The 20,130-nt window shown below is 43.1% G+C and overlaps 1 protein-coding gene across 2 annotated transcripts in view; it reads left to right on the forward strand.

Annotated features, from left to right (window-relative positions):
• DPF3 (double PHD fingers 3) overlaps nucleotides 1–18,600 on the forward strand; it is a 254,722-nt gene extending 236,122 nt beyond the window's left edge. The window contains exons 9-11 of one of the 2 annotated variants that reach the window (XM_060004289.1): nucleotides 7,544–7,656; nucleotides 17,260–17,341; nucleotides 17,908–18,600. In XM_060004289.1, the coding sequence (XP_059860272.1) occupies nucleotides 7,544–7,656; nucleotides 17,260–17,341; nucleotides 17,908–17,978 (266 nt within the window). In that variant the 3' untranslated portion in view covers nucleotides 17,979–18,600. Of the gene's footprint in view, nucleotides 1–7,543; nucleotides 7,657–17,259; nucleotides 17,342–17,907 lie in introns of those variants that run through there. The other variant, XR_009518321.1, reaches the window with a different exon arrangement.
• Nucleotides 18,601–20,130: the final 1,530 nt, after the last annotated feature.

The following is a 20,130-nucleotide window of genomic DNA, read 5'->3' on the forward strand; positions in this document are numbered from 1 at the left end:
GTGGCATAGACAGAGCCACAGCTTTATGGATAACAGATTCCTATCATTTCATTTAATATATTGGAAAACTAAGGCATGTGAGGCAAAGTGACTTTTCTCAGGGACTCAGATGTTGCATCATATATCAAATTGTGGTACTTGCTCCATGAGGGCAGGTTTTGGTTTTCCCCACTACTGTATCCCCAGTGCCTAGAACACTGCCGGCCACATTTATTTATTCAAAAAATACTGTTGAGGGAATGAGTAAATGAATAAATGATCCTTGGTACTCAGCTGCAGTGACTAATTAGGGGCACTGGGATCATTACCGTGGTTCTTGATATCTTTCTGGTACCTTGGCCCCAACCTGGGACAGTCAGGTAAGTTATATAAAAGCAGGTCAAGGCTGTCCCATGCCCTTATTTCACTTTAAGAGGACTAGCTGAAGTGCCCTCAGGCTTATATGTGAGACCACACTTGACCATGAAAACTTGGGGAATTTCTAGGGCCATTTGAGAATGGAGCCATGAACCCTTAGTGATTGAGCCCATTAAAAGTGCTCCTAATGTCCTTGCTTGAATGGCTTTCTATGATTATTAATGATAATGATTGAAGCAGCAATCCCTGTGGCTTGTCTCCTGTGTGACATCTGGGTGCCCTAGAGTTTGACAGCTTTGAGGGAGGATAAACAGACCCCTAAGATGGGTCAGACTTGCTGATGGTAAAGTGTTTTAGCCAAGCAAAAGGCAGCCATGGCATCCACCATCATTTATTTTGAATGCGTTTTTGTTTGTATGGTCTTTATCCTTTCTACTCTTTCTCTTCTTTGTCCTCTTTGAAGTACATTAAAATGGTGAGAAAAAAGGGAGCCATGCAGGTGCCTCTGGAGTGCCATTGTGGTCCTTGATTTGTAGATGTCTTAGTATTAGAAGAACATCTGGGGCAGATGGGAGGTAAGCCTGTAGACCATTGTAGAAGGTTTGCAAAGCAGGGCTGGAGAAGCAATCTATGTGGGGAAGCAGTGCCCGGATAACACACTTGTCACAATGTATGTGCACAGAGTTCAAATTCTTGATGGCTCAGAATTGGTTCCTCCCTTTACAGATTAAGTATAATAACTCAGAGCTTCATTCCTTCGATAAGGAGAGAAAGAGAGAAAGGGAGGGAGGGAGAGACAGAGACAGAGAGAGACAGAGAAGGAGAGAGGGAGAGAGAGGATAAGTGAAAATGAATGGATCTGATGGAGTGAGATGGCTTCCCAAAGTGAGCTAGTAATATTTTTTTCTCCGCAAATTACTCTTTAATGTGGGTGATTCAGATTTGACTGCACTGTGCATAAATTCTTTAGCTAAAGCTTCTTATATATTTTTGCAATATGTAAATATTAGAAATTGTATGTGTGTATGAATATAGAGAACTGCTAGAAATTTGAGCCAAATTAGTTTCTAATGAATGCCTATGGAGACTTGTTTTTGGTGCTTTTTCAGATTGGAATCGATCCTACATATTTTATATGATATGATTTCTATAAACCAGGCATCAGACCAAGGAGTGCAATTTGAATCTTGCAGTTACTTGCCTGAGAACTGTGGTATTTAGGTTTTCCTTTCCTGAGAAATTAGTTTTTAAGAGATCAACATTGATGAATAAGGTAATAAAATATAATTGGGTGTTTATCATTTCACAATGAATAAATAATAGACCATGCGAGTTCCACAGTTGTTTGTATCTAGTTTATTTATGTTTTCAGCACATACCTAGCAAGATAATTTTTTTTCTGGAGCTCTAATTTAATCAGTGATGTGGCTTAGCCTAGTCCAAATTAAATATTGGCAATAATGTAATGAAAAACTCTTTTAATAAGGATCATAATGTAAGAGACACATGTCATAGCCATTTGTAGATTTCTTTTTGCCCAGGGTTTGTTGAAAATGAACTGTGTTTCTCTCACTGTGCTGAGTATCTATAGCCTGACACTGACTGGTTAATGGCTCTGTTAGCTTCTAAGTCACAGTTGTAGTGTGAACTCAATCAACAAGGTATATTTAGATATTTTTGTCCCTAAAAGGTTGGAAATATCCATGTGTGTGGGCAGTTGTGTATGAGCATGTGTGGAAGTAGGCAGCTGTAAATATAAAACTAACGCTGGTTTTGCCTGGATATTCATCTGTGTGCCTTCTCACTCAAATACCGCGAACTCCTGTTCGCTGTCCCTGAACATTGTCAGTGTCTATGCACATGGGTTCTGGAAAGCCATGACGTGTATCCTTCAGGTGGCAAGGGGGCAATCCCTGCTTTCAGACGCCTGCCTTCTCTTTTTCACTGAGTTCAGTAGACTGCAATTTCATACATACCAACCTCATGAACAATCTTCTTTCTGAGAGCGTCTCACATCCTGCTGGTTTCCCTTTTCTACCCAGCTGCTGAAATAGCACCCCAAAGCCAAATCTCTGTTGTCTGAAAGCCCTGTCCAGAAGTCAGGTCTCCGCACATGGTGGTCATGGGTCACATTTCCTGTTTCAACTTGTAGGGAAGATTGAGGTCCGTTTTGGAAGGGATTAGGGCTGGATTAAGAATGTCTCTTTACACCAAGTTCACCACTGGACCAACTGAACAAACGGGCAGAAGATTTATTGAACCCTCCTAATAGAACAAGTTTGGAGGAACACTCAGGAAGGACTTGGTTTTTAATGATCTAGCTGGGATGAATCATGCACACCACGCCACTTTCTAAATCCATTTTGGTAATTGAAATCTTATAAATGTCCTGTTGAATCATCTCACCCAGGGGACCCGGGAAGTGTTGTTTCCCCTTCACTCCATTGGGCTATTTAAATAGCAATGCAAGTATTCCTCACTTTAAGAAAACTGGATATATGGAAAATCTAGATTTCCAAGCAAGCACTTTAGAGAATGATGGTTAATTTTACAAAACAGATTAAGACAGGAATCTTTAAGTAGTGGGTGGCCATAAGTAAATTGCTTTACTGCCAAGGTGCCTCTTTATTTTCTACCACCCTTGAGTTGGAAAGACTATTATCCACTTACTTCCAAGGATTTTAGAAATTAGTTCTGGGCAAAAATAAGGACTTCTAGCAGTAAAACTTAGATATGGGCTTCTAGCACTTTCCTTAGCAACTTTTCCTTTTGTCCAACAGTATGCTTTATTCCAGTCATTTCCATGGTAGATAAGAAGTCTTATCCCTATAGTTTTATCTGGGAAATGACTTTTCCAGTTTGTAGAGAAAGGCAGCAGACAGGCAACCTGTTCTGGTGGCACAGAAAGGAGGACTTAGTTCTGGGCATAGTTTTTGCACCTGCTAATGGCAGCTTGGGTGACTTAACTCTTTGTGTCTCACCCTCCGCAGCTGAGAAGTTGCATCCCCTCCTTTCCTCTCCCACTTGAGTCTGAATTCTGAACTGAAGGAGCTCTGTAGCCAGAGCTGAGGCTAATCTTAGTCCTACATTTTACCTGGGGTGGAGGCTGTGTGAGCTTCGTTCCCTTCCTTTGGGTGTGAAGGTCTTTGGGGGGAGGCTGGTGACTTTCTCAAAACCGGAACACAGAGAAAGTCCATGGGATTTTTTGAGACACTTCCAACAGGATTTTCTCAAGCCCACTTGCTACTGTTCACTGGTCCAAAGCTATCCCAGAAAATGTCTTCAGTGGTCGAGAGGTCTTGAAAAGAGAGTTGGCTCTCAGTAAATATCTGGGGAGTGTTGTTGGCTTCATGAAGCATGCACCCCCCCCCCCCCACCCTCACCCCCGGAGGCATCCAGAGGCCAGCTGTGGAGCTACATGTCACGCTCTGGAATGTGCTGACCTTCCTTCCCGGGGAAGGTGACACTGCTGAGGGTATTATTATTAGTAGGGCAACTTCTGCTCAGCTCTGTCAGCAGGCCCTCATTCAGGGTCCTTATCGAGCAATGACAAACTCATGAACCTTTGGCAGTCAACACCGCTGACCACCCTCTCCTTCTTGAAAGCTCTTCTCTGGGCCGCTGAGACCCATACTTGAACGGTTTGCATCTTAGCTCTCTCCAGCCATCCTTCCAGTTTCCTCTGTTGGTCCTTTCTTTTGATCTTCAAATGGTTGAGTTACTCAAAGCTCAGTCCTAGACTTTTTTCTTTCTTCTTTCCTCTTCCTTTCTCTTTTTTCCCTTTTCCTAGATAATTTCATTAACTCTCATGGTTTCTATGACCACCTATTTAGCAAAACCTCCTAAATTTATGTCTAGTTCATATTTCTTTTGAGCGCTAAACCCCTATATTCGACCATCCGCTTGACATTTCCACCCAAAGTCTCACAGACTTCCCAAATTCAACATGCTCAAAACAGAGTTCTCCTCCCCCTCCCCCATTTGGTCCCTATATGCTTTCTGTAGTTCCTCATTTGAGTAAGTTTCACTGCAACCCACCTTGTTTCTTAGGTCGGAATCTTGAGACTATTTCTCATCATCTCTTTCCCACACTCCCAATGCTCAAATAATGGTCAAGTCCTGTCAATGATTTCTTTAATATTTCTCCAAGCTCCACCTCCACCATCCTTGTCTCTCTCCTAACAGCAACATCCACCTCCAAACTAGTTTCCTGGCAACAATTCTTACATCTCTACATTCCCTCTGCCCCCCGCCCCCAGTTCTTTCCTTAGACAGCAGCTCCTTCCTTCCTCCTTTCCTTTCCTTTCCTTTCCTTTCCCTTCTTCCCTCCCTCCCTTCCTCCCTTTCCTTCCCTCCTTTTTGATGACTTAAATTTTTCTTTGTGTTTTCCTTATTTAAAAAGACCTTTTCAACTTTTTATATTGAAATAATTAGAGCTTCATAGAAAGTTACAAAATATATTACTGAGAGGTGCCATGCACTCTTCACCCAGTTTCCCCCAATGTAACATCTTCCGTAACCATAGTACACTATCAGAACCAGGCACCTGACACGATGCAATCACAGACCTTATCCATACGTTATTGGTTTTACATTCACACACATGTGTGTTTATGCATGTATGTGTACACTTCTATGCAATCTTATCAATACGTAACTCACTGCAATCAAGGTTCAGAACTGCTTCACCACCCAAAGATCCCTCGTGCTGAAGGAATGCTCCTTTTAAAACACAAGGCAATTCAGTCACTGCCTTGCTTAAAATGCTTTAATGATTTTAGAGCCCCAGATCCTTAAATGAGGGCCACAAGGGCCCATGTAACTTGTCTGTAGCTACCTCTCTGGGCACTTCTTGCCCTCCTCCTTTTGCTCGGCAAGCCTCTGCCTACTGGCCTTTCCCTTCTGTTGAATTTGCCAAGCTCCTCCACTGCTCAGAGCCTCTCCACGTGCTGTTCTCCTCACGTGGAATCCTCTCCCTCGCCCACTCAGCTAACTCCCCCTCATCTGCCAGGTATCAGCTTAAAGATCTTTCTCAGGGAAGGTTTCCTTGACATCTCAGACTAGATTTGATTCTCCTGTGATTTTTTTCATTGCCAATTGTGTTTTTTCTTTACAGTACTTACACAATTATAGGTAAATAGGTATGTGTGTAGTTTATTAATTTGAGTTCTCTCTGACCAGACTAGAAGGGTTTGGGGGTGGGGGTCTTGCCCACCACTGTATCTTTTCTGTCTAGTGCCATGGCTGGCCTAGCAGATGTTCAATAAACCCTAGTTCATGAACAATTACTGTAAGCTGGCTGGTTGTGGCTGGGTGTGCCCTAAGGCCGCAGAACAGGGCAACATCAACCTGCTGTTCTAGGTATATACTCCATGAATTCATCTTCAACCTTACCAGATGCCCTATCTGAGAACCTGGGCATCTATGGCCCAGACCACCCAGAATCTCAAACTGGTATTTTCTCTCCTATTCCCATCCCAGTGTTCTGTGTGAGAGATCAGAATAGGGAACAACCCTGGCTAGTGTTCTTCTTAGACAGATCTTTGAGATGCTGTCAGGAATATCAGCTGGATGTTCATCCAGGCTTTTAATGTAAGCCTTTGCTCTCCCCAGAGTCGCTGGCATGGTGTCACTTTGAGAGGGTTATTCAGAGCTGTGAGGGTCTAAGTTGCATGGCTCCTGAGAAGTCCTAGAAATGCTTTTAGATCAGTCCTCTCCTCAATGCTCCCACCTGCTATTTGCTAGGTGTCCCCAACTCCCCTCACCATGAGTCATTCTGTCCCCACTCTCACTCTCAGAGATAACTCAGTGTGGTTTGCATTGGTGGTGGCCCAGATCTGAAGGGTCCTTATAGTGACTGAATAGACAGTATTTCCCCCAAAGGACCATGATAGAACTCTGTGAGGGTTTGGAAAAGAAGAAATGGGGGCCTCCTGCTGGGATGTGGCTTTGCCAAGGAGTGGTGGTACCGCGTGGGATCTTGACTGTGGGGGACACTGGGTTGGACACTGTGTTGGTTGCCCCTAATTGGTGCCCCATCTGTACTATCCTTCTTTAGAAGCTCACAATCCCTCACGTGAAAGAGGCGACACATGCACTATATGGTGGATTTGGCAGAATTGGGAGAAGGGTGAACCCCTAGCAATAGGCAAAACTATCAATTCTTTTGTGACAGAGTCAGTAAAGGGCTTTGCCTGGGGTGTCTGGGCAGATCCCTGTCTGATTCACAGCCCTGGGAAACCGGGGGTCATCATCCAAGTTTCCCTTCCCTGCCAAATAGGAGGTCAAGGTCTTCACGTTCTGTGGCTCACAGCTGTCCTCCTGCTGCTGGTGTCTCTCTTTTGAGTGGGCGGTGGCTGAGAGCAGAGCCCAGCTCCAGTGTAGGTCTGCTGGGGCTGGGTCCTCTTAGGTCACATTAATGTCCCTCCCTGCTCTTATTATTGGCTTGGCTAACGTGATACATAGGATGGAGAGAAGAGTTAGAGCCAGTGACGAGTCCTTTCAGGATAGACCTGGCTGTCGTGCTCCCTTGCAGTGGTGCTCCACTTCTTCACCCTCCCTGCCAGGCTGCTTCCCTCCATAGGGCCTGTTACTGTGCAGGGCGTGGACTTCTGCTTGTCCCCTGGGCGTGGGCATGGACACCTTAGGTGGCAGTGTAGTGCCTTCCAGTGCCCCCTGAGCTCTGTTCCCGGGAGCCTCACATGTTCCCTCTGATCTCCTCCCCGGTACCCTAAGGCAGTGTGCACAGCTTTGCAGGTCAGAAGGCTCGGCTGCAAATAGCCCATATGTGTTACCTCCCACCACAATCGATGCCGGGGAGGTAATGCTGCTGACTCTCACGGTGTCGCCTTGTGCTGTGCGATTTCCTTTCTCTTTCTCTCTGATCACCACTTTCTGTCCTCATCAACTGGTTACGTCTCTGGGGGAACATGGCTCTTAGGGCAAGAGGACTTGGATGACATCTCTCCTCAGCAAAAGGCTTAATACCTATTTCTCTCTTTGAGCGTTGATCTGATGTAACTGTGGGTGGTGGTGAGGATGGTGGGTAGGGCTCCAGCCAGGCTCCCACTTTACTCCAAAACCCGTGCTACCCCACCCTCCCTCCAAGTTGGCCATGATGTTGTGGCATTGAGGGGTGACAGGTCAGACCCTCTGGCCCTAATGCTGCCATTTCTGCTTCCTCCAGGTCACCCCACCTGCCTGCAGTTCACCCTGAACATGACCGAGGCTGTCAAGACCTACAAGTGGCAGTGCATAGAGTGCAAATCCTGTATCCTCTGTGGGACCTCGGAGAATGATGTGAGTGTGGGGCTTCCCGCATGGGAGGGAGAAATACAAGGAGCTGGGAGTCCTTCGAGGATTGGAGAGGAAGGCAGGATTCTCATCACTGGACTCCTGGGGAAAATATCCATCAGGACCTCCTTCTTGACTTTTGCCCCGAGGACCCTTGGGACCCTTGTGCTCCAGGGACCTTGGGTACTCTTCGTGCCTGTGGAGAGAGGTGCAGGAAGTGATGGCCAGAGGCTGCCTTGCTGGCCGTTAGCCCTCAAGGGTTCATTGATAGACAATGGTGCCCACTGCTTACGGTCGGGATGTGCTTGGCTCTTTACACTACGTTCTGGAGTGTGTCATCTCACTTGGTCTAAATGTTAAGTATAATAGATGCAGAATTTAAAAAACCCACATTTTGTTATGGACAATTTCAAATATATACAAAGATAGAGAAAATAGTGAAACTGAGGTACCCCCATGACTAGCTTCAACAATGATCAATACATGTCCAATCCTGTTTTTGTAAATATTGCCACCTCTTTCTCCACGATATTATAGTCCTAGTCATAATATCATTTCACCTGTAAATACCATATGTGTCTAAAAATATAAGGATTTATGTTTTACAGCTTGTGAATATATTTATTTTCAAGTTAAAAAAAGAGATAAGGACTTACTTATTAACAAATATAACTAAAATATTAACAATAATATTTTAAAAAATCAATGATTCCTTAATATAATGAAACATCCAGTCAACATTCCTATTGCCTCAATTGTCTTAAACATTGTGTTAATAATCATAAATTGTTTTAAAACGTTTTTATTTACAATTTATTTGAATTGGGATTCAAATAAGACTCATACATTGCAATTAGTTGATATGTCTTTAAAGTTTCTTAATATATAGGGTTTCCTTCTATTTTGATCTTTTTTCCCTTGATTTTTTTTTGTGTTACGCGGGCCTCTCACTGTTGTGGTCTCTCCCATTGTGGAGCACAGGCTCTGGACGCGCAGGCTTAGCGGCCATGGCTCACGGGCCCAGCCGCTCCGCGGCATGTGGGATCTTCCCGGACCGGGGCACGAACCCGTGTCCCCTGCATCGGCAGGCGGACTCTCAACCACTGCGCCACCAGGGAAGCCCTCCCTTGATGTTTTTGGTTGAAGAAATCAATTTATTTGTTCAATAGAGTTTCCCATGACTGTATTTTACTAACTGCATCCCTGTGGTGGTGTTTGACATCTTCCTCTGTCTCTTGTATTTCTTGTACATTGGTGCTTAGAGCTAGAGGCTTGATCACATCCAGGTTCTCTTTCTTTTTCTGTCTCTTTCTTTCTCTGTCTCTAAAATATATAAATAGCAAGACTACTTCATAAATAGTGAGGTATACTTTCATCAGGAGGTATGTAATACCTGGTGTCTCTCTTTTCATGATGGCAGCATCTTTGACTACACTGACTATTTCATTAGGGGTCGCAAATAGTGATATTCTTATTCCATAATTTCTTCTTTGTTTATTAGCTGGAATAATTCTATAAAGAGAAACTTTTCCAACCTCATATTTGGTTACCTTCATGTATAGATTATATAGAAGAGGCAGGATAAATACTAGATTCTTTCCCTTTATTTATCAGTTTTCAAAATAAGGGGTGGATTCAACACGTATTCATGATCAAACCCTCAAGAAAATAGAAATTGTGGGATATTTTCTTAACATGATAAACTTTTTATACCTTAGAACTAAAGCCATTGTCTTATTTAATGGAGAAATAGTAGAGGCATTTCTGCTAAGATCAGGAACCAGGTAAGGATGCCCACTATCTCTATTACTATTCATAATTTTTCTAGAGATATTAGCTAATGCAATTAGACAAGAGAAAACAATAAGTATAAGAATGGCAACAAAGTAGAAAGTTTTTCTCTATTTCATAACTTTAATAGTATATCTGGGCAAGTCTAGAGAATGAATAGTAAAGCTAACTCAAACATTAAAGGTAGCAGGATATAAAATTACCATACAAAAATTAATAGCTTTCATATGCACAAATAATAACCAGTTAGAAGACATTATGGTAGAGAAACTCCACTTACAGTAGCAACAAATAAGAAATATTTAGAAATAAACTTAACAGTAAGTATGTAAAACCTAAATAAAGAAAAATTTTAAATGCTTTTGAAAGGCATAGAAATAGATTTGAACAAATGAAAAGACATTGTGTGACCTTAGATAGAATGACTCAACATTGTAAAGATCTCAGTTCTTCCTAAGTTAATTTACAAATTTGATTCAAACCCAATAAAAGCTTTTTAATGGAACAAGACAAGTGATACTAAAGTTCATATGGAAAAACAAACATGCAAGAATAGCCAAGGAAACACTGAAAGACAACAAATTATGGAGGGAGTCTAGCCCTGCTAGATATTAAAACATACTGTAATGCCTCTGAAACTAAAACAGTATGGACAAAAAGACCAGTGGAATGGAATAGAAAACCCACAAATTGACCCAACTACATATGGACATTTAGTATAAAATAAAGGTTGTATCTAAAATTACTGGATCAAAGATGGACATTTTCATGAACAGTGCTGGGACAACAGGGTAACCATTTGGGAAAAGATAAAATTAGGTCCATATCTCATGTAATATGTAAGAACAGCCTTCAAGTGGACTGGGAATATAAATATAAAAAATAAAACCATACTAGTAATAGAAGAAAACATGGATGAATTTCTCTTTAAATATAAGGAAAGATTTTCTGTGACTCAAAATTTGGAAAGAATAAAAGAAAATGTTGACAAATCTGACCACATAAACATTTGCATAGTAAAAAAACACAATAAAGTAAAAAGACAACTGATAAAATGGGAGAAAATATTTGCATCATATACCACAGATAAAGGTGGCAATATATAAAGAACTCTTAAAATTTGAGGAACAAGGGACCATAAACCTGATAGAAAATGTGAAAAAGGTATCAAAAACAGTTCACAAAAGATATAAAAATGACCCTTACATATTTGCAAAAAAAAGTTTGAATGCACTCATAATTAAAGAAATTAAAATGTAAACAAAACTGAGATATCATTTCTTACCCATAAGAATGGGAAAGAAAAGTATGGCAGTGCATTCTGTTAATGAAGCTGTGGGAAAGGTGGCACCGTTATATATTGTCAGTGGGAATACAAAGTGGTACAACCCTTCTGGAGGGAAATTTAGCAATACCTAACACAGCTACTGTGCACTTGACTTTTGACTCAGCTCTCTCACCTATAGGAATCTACCCTAAAGATATACCCACAACTCTATGAAAATACATATGCGTAAGGTTATTCATAGTCACACTGTTTATAATTGGAAAATATTGGAAATGACCTAAATGCTTATACACAAAATGGTTGAATAAAGGATGGCACAATGAAGTACTAGGCAGTTGTAAAACAACAACAACACGATGTAGATCTTTATGAATTAATATGGAGCGATTTCCAGAATTTGTTAAATAAAAAAGCACAGTAAAAATGATATCTACAGTAAGCTGCCATTCTTGCAAGAAAGGCATAAGAAAATATACATATATCTATTTACTTGTGTGAAAGAAATACAGGAAGGATAAGCAAAAAACTAAAGAGATTGGTCATCTACAGGGTAGGTGGGAATGGGGTAGATAGAATGGGGAAATGGGGGTGGGATAGTAGGGATGGGGGGTAACACTTCTCTGAAAATACCTTTTGTATAGCTCTGACTCTTTGAACCAAGGTATTGTTTCACATACCCTCAAGATAAATACTGAAATTCAGCCAGGAGTTGGGGGAAGCGAAAATGGAATATGAACAGTAACAAATGAACTTAACTATAATATAAATAGTAACATGGCCATACTGAAGGGTAGGGAAGGAAAAAATTAACCTAGATAACTTTGGAAAGTAGTATTTGACTGTGTATTTTAAGGCTAAAGACAAAAATGACTATACACATATTATATGCTAGTTAGTAAATTTGTTTCTCACAGGCATGTGAGTTAGTCATTCTGAAACTACTTGATGTGTCTGCAGGTCTGAACTGATACATATATATTGTGAATAATGAGAGCCAGGTTTCCCAATGTCCGAGAAAGAAAAATCAAATAAAGGGGGAAGGCTAGACTGAGCCCTGTGGTCCTGGGTTGGAATAGGGGGTATCAGTATGAATTTATGCTTTTAAATATAATATATTTTGTTTATATATCTATAACTATTTATATGTACACACACATGTGGATAAATACAGAAATAAATATAGATGTGCACCTACACGTACATTTATTTCCTAACTCTGTCGTAAGGGCCTAGAAGCAATGACAACCCAGAAGCAATGAGGACCTATAGCACCCAGATATTGGTTTCTAAATACCATTCTCCAGTAAAAGGAGCCAGGGATTCTTGGAGAAATAGCTGGAGCTGGGAAAATGTAAGAGGAGGCCGGAGCCTCCTGTGGTACTAGAAAGTAAGGAGGTGGTAAAAAATTGGTAAAGGACACCGGAACCAACTTGAAGGAATCCCTAATGGCCCAATCTGGAACAATTTGAGCAACAAAGTAAATAATGATAGTATTGGATTATAACCCAAAGACAAAATAAATATTCATATTAACATTTTAAAAATTGAATAAGTGAATGAATTAATGAATGAATGGGGAAGAGGTAAACTCTTCCTTAGAGCAGGATTACAATTAATAAATGTAGAGGGCAGAGGGAAATCACCAGTAGACAAACATCATGGTATGGTTGTTGTAAGCAAGAGTCATCAATTGATGCTAAAATTAGCAGGCAAAAGTATGATGAGAAGCAGAATATTTGCTTGATCTCATAGTATCTCTCCTACCCGATTACTTATTAATATGTTACAAAGGGAAAAACCATAACTTTACCGTGGAAAAACTACACTACAGATACTATACTACCTTAACTATAGGATCAGAGTAACATTACTAGTAATAAGATACATTGGTGTCCGTGCCCCTGATAAGGTGCACTGAGAAGATCTCCTCTTATGGAAGAAAGATCAGACAAACTCAGACTGGGTGACATTCTACAAAATCACTGGCCTGGACTCTTCGAAAGTGTCAAAGTCATGAAAGACAAAGAAATCAAGGAACTGTCACAGATTCAGGGCACTAAGAATACCTAACAACTAAATGGAATGTAGGATCCTGAATTGAATCCTGGAGAAAAGGACTTAAGTGGGAAAAAAAGCTGGTGAAATTCAAATGAGGTGAGGTCTGCAGATTAGTCAATAGTGTCATGCTAATGGCAATGGTGATTCCCTGCTTTTCATGATTGTGCTGTGGTAATGTAAGATGTTAACTTTAGGGGAAGCTCACTAAAGTGTGCGCAGAAACTCTGTATCATTTTTGCAACTTTTCTCTAAGACTAAAATTATTTCAATATAATAAATTAAAAAATGATGGGATGTTTCCCTAGCATCTAACAAAAGTGACAAAGTTTTTAGAAAATAGTATCTATGGACTCGAGGATTTATACATACTTGATTTATTTCAATCCATTACAGTTAAAATTGTCCCATATTTGGGACAGTGTTCCCACTTTTGTTCCAGTGGGAACACAGTTTGGATCCTGAGTCCTTCTGACATGACCTCAGTAGTATTTGTTTTTTTAATATTTATTTATTTTTTGGCTGCGTCAGGTCTGCACACGGGATCTTTTGTTGCAGCGCGCAGGCTCTTTGTTGAGGTACAGGGGCTCCAGAGAGAGCGGGCTCAGTAATTGTGGCATGCAGGCTCAGTTGCCCCGCGGCACGTGGGATCTTAATTCCCCGACCAGGGATCGAACAGGCGTCCTCAGCATTGCAAGATGGATTCTTAACCGCTGGACCACCAGGGAAGTCCCTATCTCAGTAGTATTTGTTTCCTTGCTTTCCAATATGTAACGATACTTACACATTTCATGCTCCAGACCTGGAATCAGCCATTTATCCAATGACTCCTGGTTCCTTTTAGTGGGCAATGGTTTTTGGAAGATATAATATGGGTGATGGGGTGCTAATTTTTACTGCATTAGTCATTGTTTGGGAGCATTTTCAATGGACAGAGCTAGAAAATAGGTTTTGCTTGTTTTAAAGATAAAATACACTGTGAATTTACACTGATACTTCCAATTCATTGCCAGAACTAATTATAGGGTTTTCACTTAACCTTATCACTCTTACATCTGTATTTTCTTTTAACCATGTCAAAATTTTTGCTACTCATTACCAACATAACCACTCATTTGATACACACATAGAATATCAATTCCACTATTAACAACACTAATATGATTGCTGAAAAGAAATATATATATGTATGTGTATGTATATGCATATTTGCACTTGTTTTTGTCCTTAAGATATATTTGACTGAGGAGGTACAGTCCAACTACTTGTTTCCAAGTCACTTGGAATAGTTTCTTTCTGTGTGGTTATGCCACCAACTAGTACGTGATTAGATTCATTTGTTTCATTTTTTTTTTTTTTTTTAGTGACAGTTACCCTGTGAATTTTGCTTTATGACCATGTAAAATATTTACTGGCTCCAGAGTCCAATTTTTAAAATAAACAGTATGTTCAAAGAAATCTAACTTCTATCCCTACCTCTTTTACACTCTGCTTATAGGACCATTTTAAAAAATTATGGTTTATCTTTCTATTGTGTTAAATGGAAACGTGTGTATGTGCACATGAATCCATAAGAAAGTGGATGCATTTTCTTAGAAAATGGTAGAAAGATATACCTGTTTTCTTTACTTTGCGTTTTCACTGAATATCCCGGAGGTTACTCCACAGCAATGTATAGACATGATCTTAACTCCTTCCTACAGCTGCATAGCTCTTCATTAGTTTATTCAACCAGTCCTTTATTGATGGACATTTGGGTTGATTCTGGTCTTTGGCTTTACAAATAGTGTTAATGTAGAGGTTTTTTGTTGACTTGGCAGAACCTTAGGGGAGGAATCAAGGAGTGAGGCTGCTCGGGCAATAGGGGGTGCCTCTCACATAGCCAGGGATTTACCCTGCACATCCCAGAAAGGGATTCCCATTCTCCTGGAACTGTAGCCATAGGTGAATTCTGGTTCTTGACTACTTGGGAGTAAGATGTCCTGAAATTGTGTTTCTCATGGGGGTCCGCATGGGCTGGGGTTTTTTTGGTGGGTTTGGCTGGCAATTATCTGAGAAGCAAATGGAAAAGAAGAGAATATGGTGCTAGACAATGGTCAACCCATGAAAGAGACATTTAAACCCACAGATGCCTTGGTTTCCCTTTGGGAAAGTCCAATCCAGTATATTCTACCTCCTTGTATTTCTCGTGTCAGCACTAGAGTAGGAGTTATCAGTGTATTTCAGATATTAATAATACTGTTTCTCACAAGTCTCTCCCTGTTTTCTGTCCCTATCCTAACTGGTTTCTCCTTGTATTATCCCTAAATCATATTGTCATTTAGCTTATTTCAGCTCCAACAATAATGGTGTAACTCTTTTGGAATAAACCACACTGTTCTGGTTTTCATCCTACCTTTCTGGCTGCTGTTTCTTAGTCTCTTTCTTCTCTGCCTGGGCCTTAGCTTTGGTGTTCCCCAAGGATCTATTCTTGGCCTTCTCCTCAGTAACTTTTTTGAGTCCTTGATTTTTCAGAAAATTCAACGAAAGCTATGGATTTACCCTTTGCTCAGAAAAATGTACCTCTGTACCTATACACAGAGTTGTGCATATAATTTCTAGGAGTTCACGAACACCCCTCCATGAGCACAAGTTCAAAGACATCTGCTCTCACGTACTCTGGACTTCCCTTCCCAGGACCTCCAGTGCCATCTCATCACCAGTGACTCCCCAGTCCATATCTTACGCCCAGGCCTCTCTCCCGACCTCTAGCTGCCTCCAGGCACCCTCACCAGGTGATCTGTAGACCTACAGATCATGTTCATAGCTGAGGTTGCCTTCTGCCTCCCACAGGTCTGCTCCTCTGCCCACGCCTTAGTGGATGGCTACATCGTTTGGCTTGCCGACCAAGCCACCACCTAGAAGACATCCTTGATTTCTTCCTTATCACTCTCTACATCTAATCAATGACACTCAGATGGAAGCAAGCCCCTTTTCTCTCCCCCAAGCCACAACCCTAGTTCAGGCCACCATCATAAGTTATCTCTTACCTGGACGACTGTAGTAGCCTCCTAAGTGGCCTTCCAGCCTCAAGAACCAATCTCTCTCCACCTGGATATCTTTTCTTATACAGCAGCTAGTGAGATCTTTCTATACTGCAAGGCTGACCATGTTATTCCTCTATTGCTAACTCTTCGGAAGCTTCCCATTGTCCTATTGAAAGGTCTTAGCATGATATAAAAAAAAGATCATTCATGATCTCTCCTGCCCCATTGGCTTGCTCACAGGGGTTTTCAACTTCTATATCTACTTTTTCTAGGATCTCTACACTGGTGAGAGCCAAGGTGAGATTTGATACAGAACTTAACTTTGCAGACATCTTATAAGCCATCAAAGCAGGCCCAAAGGTCACTGAATAGAACAGGGCTGAACCTGGAGAATGGGGACCAGATCACAAACGCTTACTGAGTAGCTACTATGTGCAAGGAAGTTCTGAAGGAGATGCGGAGATGAGTAAGACAAGGTTCTGCCCCAAGGGCCTTGCAGTCTATAAAGGAGTGACAAAAGAGGCATGTTCCAGATGGACTGGGTGTACATGTCTACCACATGCCAGGCTTTGTAGCATAAAGAAAAGTACAATTAAGTGTCCTAAGGAAGAGAAAGTACTATGAGGATGCAAGAGGGGTCAGAGAAATTCCATTTGACGAAGATTAGTGAAGCTTTGTGGAAGAGAAGTGTTTGAAGACTTGAAGGGTGGGTAGGGAATGGTCCAAAACAGAAGGAGTCAGGCACTGGGAGAGTCTCCAGGCAGAGGGAACTGCAGGAGCCAAGGTGCCTACTGTGTCCTTGGAAGTTAACCACAGCACTGGAGGGGACAGTTCTCACCTGGCTCCAGCCTCCAGCCCCCGAAGAGGCTTTTGAGAGCTGAAAGGTGGCATTGCATTTCTCTAAACTTGCATAATGAAACCCTGAAAAAGTTCTGACGTGTTATGGATGTTACCAGCAAGTATGGTTGCTGCCCGTTGCACAAATGGGAAGAGTGAGGTTGAGAGGAATTCAATTAAAATTTGCAAACATTGAAAGTACTTTCTAGGCACTAGGCAATCATCCTGGAGAACACAGAAATGCATGAAATTAGTTTTCCGCCCTTATGGAGGCAGAATTATTGGCTATGTGAGTTCAGAAGGATAAAGAATCCCTTTCAGCTTGGGTGTGAGGTGGTGGTCTAGGAAGGCTTCTTGGAGGAGCTATGATTTGAGCGGAACTCTTAAGTGGGAGTAGGATGCGCATAGTTTGGGAGACAGAGGGGGAAATTCCAGGTGTGGGCAAAGCACAAGGCATGTTCAAGGGACAGCGAGGACACTAAATGGGGCCTGGAAAGGGGCGTCCAGGGAAGTTGATCAATGGAAATAAGGCAGGCGGAGTAGGTGGGGGCCAGATGTTGGTTCTAAATAATTCAAACTTTCCCCCTCTCCTCCTACTCTGCATTCCACCAGGACCAGCTCCTCTTCTGTGATGACTGTGACCGTGGCTACCACATGTACTGTTTAAATCCCCCAGTGGCTGAGCCCCCAGAAGGTAATGGTGATGAAGTCAACAATAACAACAACAGCTACTTCTACCACTTACTGAGCCCTCACTAATGTGCAGGCCTTGTGCTAAGGGCTTTACGTGTCTTGTCTCATTTAGTCGTCACAACCCTACGGAGCAGGTATGACCACTCCCATTTTACAGATGATGAAACTGAGGCACAGCTCAACCAGCTGACATTTCAACTTGAGGGCCAAGGAGGTGTTTCCCAGACATATGGCTGAGAGGGCGGGGGAGGTGTGAGCTTCTAGAGGAAGTGGTCCAGACCCGGTGATGCTGGTTAAGAGGCACAGCCAAGGAGGGAGGGTCTTCACTGCAGTTCAACCAATCATCTCTGAGCACTTTCTTTTTTTTTTTTTTTTTTAACATCTTTATTGGGGTATTCTGAGCACTTTCTGTTTCCCGAGCAGCTGAGCGACAGACTCAGAACTGGGACTCGGTCTCTGAATCGTGAAAGTCAAACTAAAACAGGGCTTACGAAAAGGTTAGGGTCGAGGGGTGGGGCTTCAGGGTCGGGGACGGGGCTGCTAGTAACGCCATCTCATTTCTTGTAGGGAGCTGGAGCTGCCACTTATGCTGGGAACTGCTCAAAGAAAAAGCCTCAGCCTTCGGCTGCCAGGCCTAGGGCCCCAGGTCACAGAATGGGGCTTGCCTCCGGAGAGGCTGAAGCAGAGCCCAGTTCAGATCAGATCGAGCCCCTACTCCTGTATTTCCAGACAGACCAACTGTAAGGAACATCAGTAACCACAGAGGGCGTGGACACGTGGAACCGAGGGGGCGAGACATCTGCTTAACTCCTACACACAGGTTTCCGTTCTTCAGCCAGCCCCTCCTGTTTCTGCCAGAAAGATGGTAAACTTTTGAAGAAGGACCCCAGCCACAGCCCTGTGGACCCCCCTCACATTTACCCTAGCACTGCAGCCCTCTCACTGGTTCCCATGTAAGGAGCCACTGGTCCCATTTTGTGACCACCCATCAGTCACTCATGCGTGGTTTGGTGTTTCCTATCTATTGTGTTCCAAGAAATCTTCGCACAGCCTCCCTGCCCCCAGCTTAGCCTCTTCATCCTGAACCCAGCAGAGGAGCAAAGAGCTGTGGAGAAGTTTTTATTTATTACAAGTCCCGCTGGAAACTTCTAGACTCGGAACCTAGAGGCTGTCTAGACGATGGAGCCCTGAAATCCCTCCTTGTTCCTTGGTCCCCGTGAAGAGGAAGTGCTGCTTCCCCAGCAGATATCCAGTGGCATCCACAGCCAGGGCGATCTCTTGATGGGGCTGGGGGTGGGGGGGAGGCCCTGAGGGGTGGATGGAAATGTTGTGAAGATAATTCTGAGGCCCCGCCATAGCCAGTCAGTATTTGCTGTCCATCAGGAATGGCCTGGCAAGGCACCGGACCTTCAGAGCTGGGGCATCCTTGAGGAGAGACAGGCCACAGCCTGTGGCAGAGGAAGAGACCTAGACGCTGCCTTCCACTCAGCCTGGGTCTGGAACTTTCCCTGGTGGGACTCAAGAACCAGGAAGGTGAGTGAAGGCTGCCAGGTCAAGGATCTGAAGGTTGGTCCCAAGGACTGCAGCTCTGAGAAACCCTTCAGTATTGATGTGACACTACGAATTCCTTTTCCCAAGTAATTCCTTCCTTCCACATAGTGTATGTTTGCCATTGTCTACTGAGACCTGACTCTTGAAATTTCAGGATGGGGGAGACATGATTGTTCCCTAAACAAATAATTGGGGTGATGTGATTATTTATGACCAGGGCGACAATCACACAGAAGCTTCAGCTCGAGGGCTGCTCCTGTCTCCTAAGCTCCCCAGTACATGCTGGACTCTCCTTTTGAGAAGCCAGAGCTGGGGAGGCTCAGTTCCCAGAAGTCTGTGTTGGAAGTCAGCCCTGTGGGCTGGAGCGGACCGGGCTGCCTTTGACTCTCCGCAGCAGTGGCAACAGCAGCAACACACAAAAACTGACACATTTCTGGAAAAATCATTTGCCTAAAGGACAGGTCTCGGTGAGCAGGACCCTGGCGCACGCTCAGCTTCCTTGACATCAGCTCCATCTCTGTGGTCTGGCTGCTTACAACAAAGGCCCAAGTTATTTTTAGTCCTTCAGCTCCTGAAGAAGCCCCTGGAGCCCCAGAGGCTCTGGCCGCTTGGGCTACCTCTGCCGGGCTGCGGCCTTCTCGCCGAGACTTGGCAAGAGCCCTTCTTCCTGGCTAATTGCTCTTGGCCGGCAGACTCGGGGCAGCCTGGCACACAGCCGAGCTGTGCTGGTCTCCCCCAGGTCCTCTACGGGGTGACCTGTGGCCAATGACGGGAGTCAGTCTCCTGCAGGAGCCTGTGGCCTTGGAGGGGGTTCCATGCATACATAAGGACCTCGTTTAAAGGGCCTGACCAGATGAGATTTTCATCTTCCTCATGAGATATTTCCTTCCCCCTGCTGGTTGGTGAACCCGTTTTGGATTCCGGAGGCCCAGGGAGGGTCTGGGAAGTTGCTATGTGGTCGCATCGTCCATTTACCCCGGGCGGGTCATATCAGAGGGCCAGATTTCCTCTCCTGACCACTCCGGCTCTCTGTCCTCCCACAAAACCCAAAGTAAGCGTCCTCAAAGCCTGGTTATTGGTTTTGAAAAATCACCTTGATTTAATTTTAGGAAAAAAGTCATCAAAATGTTCTCAAAAGCCACAAATGGCTTAAAAGTTAAAAAAAAGCAAATCTGAAACCAAAATAGTGACCCTACAAGTGACAGACCCTCTTTGGAGTGTGTGCAAATCTGTTCCCCA

This window comes from Delphinus delphis, chromosome 2, assembly GCF_949987515.2.
Source record: "Delphinus delphis chromosome 2, mDelDel1.2, whole genome shotgun sequence".
In the NCBI taxonomy this organism is placed as follows: Eukaryota; Metazoa; Chordata; class Mammalia; order Artiodactyla; family Delphinidae; genus Delphinus; species Delphinus delphis.